Consider the following 3,106-nt stretch of genomic DNA (forward strand, 5'->3'; position numbering starts at 1 on the left):
TTAAAAAAAAATTATTTACTTTTTTTTACCTATAATAATGGGTGTTATAACATGTTAATAACATGGTAATCACCAAAGGGCTTTTAGTCCAGCGGTATCTGGTATTGCCCTCTCTCTTTGTGATCAAGGGTTCAAGTCCCACTGTGGACATATGTGAAATAATTTAGGAGTAGTTTAGTATATATTTGTATTTGCCGTTCAAAAAAAAAATAATAATAACATGGTAATCATTTCCTCACTTGATGTTATAACATCATTGGTGATGTACTGATGTGGCATATGAGATGACACCAAAATATTATTATAACATGTTGTCCACAATGTTACCAATGTTCTTAAAGTAGATCATTTATATCAATTAATATGACAAGAACATACCAACATAATACACGTGTTATCGGCACAACCTAGCATCTATTGTCACAAATTTCACAAAGACAGCATGCAATGGAAAAGAGGGTACACTACTCATGTGTCCCTTGTGATATGTCTTCATTCTTTAATTTATTTCTCTATTATATATATATATATATATATATATATATATATATATATATATATATATATATATGTAGTGTCCCTTGTGATATGTCTTCATTCTTTAATTTATTTCTCTATTATATATATATATATATATATATATATATATATATATATATATATATATATATATATAAGTATTTTTATAAACAAAACCATTAAAACATGATACTTTAACATGATATCCCATTGAGTCTATTAGCTTGAACAATGCTTGATCTCATGTGTCTTCTCATCTCCATTGATGCTTTGAGGCTTTCTCTAGCATACCTTAAAGCATCAAGAACATCTTTAACATTGCTAGTAGAAATTGGCATATCTTGTTTCTCTTCTTTGATAACCGAATCAACCACGACTAATGCCATGGAGTTGTTGAAGCTATCATCACAATCTTCTTCACGTTTTGTTGTCATAAGTGCCTTTTCTTCAACAATAACCAATGCCATTGAGTTATCGACATTATAATACGTGTCTTGATCATGTTCTTCATAATCAATGTTCTTTGTAACTGAAGATTTAGATCTAGTACATAAAGATCGAATATTAGAAGAAACAAAAGATTTTGTGATAAATGGTTACAATACACGATATACGACATACTATGTCTTTGAAACATTATTTAAACAGTCGCACCCAATATTTTTCTTATTAAAGAAGCTTAAGAAGTTTCAAAATGTTTCTATTATCATCTTTTAATCTGGGAAATATATGATTTCACATATTATATTTAAAGACAAAAAATAAAAATAAGTCAAATTTTCATTAGTTTTAGGAATTTATATATGATACAATATTAATTATATATGATATAACATTTTTCATATTCGCAATTTTAAGTAACTCCTGTATCTTTTTAATATATAAAATATATGTAATCCATGTTATCTAAAATATTATAAATTATCCTTGTCAAAAATTTCAAGTAATACAATATTTTGTTTGACTTTCAAAAGTCAAGTGCAATTTGTTACGTGACAATTTGCTAACCTAATCCATGGGCAAAAATCTATTTTATCTACAAACATCTTATTTTAAACTTATTAAATATATAGTCTATGTTGACAGAAATACATAAAAAAATAATAATAAGATTATACATTATACCATAAAATCTAAAATGACAATAATTAAAAATTTAAATGTCTTGTCAATCAAATTCTAAATCCAAGAAACATACCCATTGTTTTCATCTTTGTTTAAAGCATCTTTGTCACCATCTTTTTGACTGGATTGAATCACGTTTGTATTGGAATCTCCAGAAATAGCCTCGTCTAAAGACCCCTGATTATCATCATGTGAAGGGCAATTATGTCTTTCACCAGTGTCCGTGACACATTCCGCTTTGTTACTAAATTGGGTCTTCTGCAACTCCATCTGATCTTGAGATCTGGAAGACGATGAAACAGATGAAATCTCACTTTTTTCAGAAAAACTTGAAGATTCATCTGCTGAAACATATGATATGTTCAGAGAATTAAGCTTTTTCATCAAAAATTTCAGCCTCTTTTCAGCTTTGTTTCTTGATTTGATCTCCATTTGCAACTGCTTCTCGAGCTCAATCACCTGCAATATTTAGATTTCACAAAACTCAAATCAAACCAAACAATGCATGTAAAGAAATCCAAACTCAAACCCACTATTGAAACACACACACACATACACATTTGAGTGTGAGAAAACAGATTGAAACATACAATGAGGGTAAAAAAGCAAACCTTTTTGCCAATTTGTTCAGATTCATCGTTAGCAGCCTTGGAAGCTGCTCTTTCAGCAAGCAATCTGCCTCTTAAACACTCCACAGTTCTCAAACCTTCGTCTCCTTCCATCTTTTTGTCACTGAAATCAAAAACCCACATCACGTTTTAATGATAATCAGAGATGAGAGAGAGGGTAGAGAGAGAAAGAGAAGGACCCACCTCCATTTTGCTGTGAAGGTATCATTAGCCATCATTGATTTTCGCTTCTTGTTTTTCGGCCTTTTTTTGCGGGATTTTTCAGTACAAAATCTACGGATGTCTGCACCCGACACCTAAGAATTTAGAGCTCAAAACAAAGCGAAATTCTCTTTGAAGTTGCTGTTGTTTATATATATTTTATTTGAATTTTTTTTGAACAAGAAACAGAGATGCGAAGAGGGTTTATATAATTTTTATTACAGAGACAAAGGAAAGAGATGGGAGAGGAAAGAAGTCGGTGTGTCTGTGATTCTTTGGCTCATGTTTTAACTGTATCTTCTTCATTGCTGCTTCACTTGTGACTTGTTGCTTTTATTGCGAAGGTCTTGTTTTAATTTTGGACCCTTCCCTTTCACCTCCATATCTTCTCATAAAACCAAATACAAAATAATGATAAGTTATTCACAAAAATGACCCTATAAAGGAAAACTACATTTTAAGGTAACAAACATTCTGTCATGTTATGATTCTTAACAAAATAACTATGAGGTATGTGAAGTATACTATTTGATAAGACAAAAGATCCGTCTCATAAGTTTCAATTTTTCAAAAATTTAACTGGGAGCCATGTTGTATTAGTATACTATTTGACATTAATTCACTATTATTTA

At 30.1% G+C, this 3,106-nt stretch overlaps 1 protein-coding gene across 1 annotated transcript; it reads right to left on the reverse strand.

Moving 5' to 3' along the window:
- Nucleotides 1-698: 698 nt before the first annotated feature.
- LOC145161066 (uncharacterized) lies at nucleotides 699-2,880 on the reverse strand. The gene is made up of 4 exons (XM_079080505.1): nucleotides 2,457-2,880; nucleotides 2,256-2,376; nucleotides 1,718-2,103; nucleotides 699-1,062 (listed from the first exon to the last, which is right to left on the reverse strand). Exons 1-4 carry the CDS (start codon nucleotides 2,489-2,491, stop codon nucleotides 714-716), a joined length of 891 nt encoding a protein of 296 aa, XP_078936631.1. The 5' UTR covers nucleotides 2,492-2,880; the 3' UTR covers nucleotides 699-713.
- Nucleotides 2,881-3,106: the final 226 nt, after the last annotated feature.

The sequence above is a fragment of the Lactuca virosa genome, chromosome 2 (genome assembly GCF_052849685.1).
Source record: "Lactuca virosa cultivar CGN04683 chromosome 2, Lactuca_virosa_CGN04683_v6, whole genome shotgun sequence".
NCBI classification, from domain to species: Eukaryota; Viridiplantae; Streptophyta; class Magnoliopsida; order Asterales; family Asteraceae; genus Lactuca; species Lactuca virosa.

What these genes read in the sequence shown, in the direction of transcription:
- LOC145161066 (XM_079080505.1), bottom strand. Translation starts at nt 2,491, where the DNA reads ATGATGGCTAATGATACCTTCACAGCAAAATGGAG. An exon ending in ACCTTCACAGCAAAATGGAG is followed by an intron (nt 2,377 to 2,456) that starts GTGGGTCCTTCT and finishes TTTTGATTTCAG; the next exon opens with TGACAAAAAGATGGAAGGAG. An exon ending in AACAAAGATGAAAACAATGG is followed by an intron (nt 1,063 to 1,717) that starts GTATGTTTCTTG and finishes TTTATGTACTAG; the next exon opens with ATCTAAATCTTCAGTTACAA.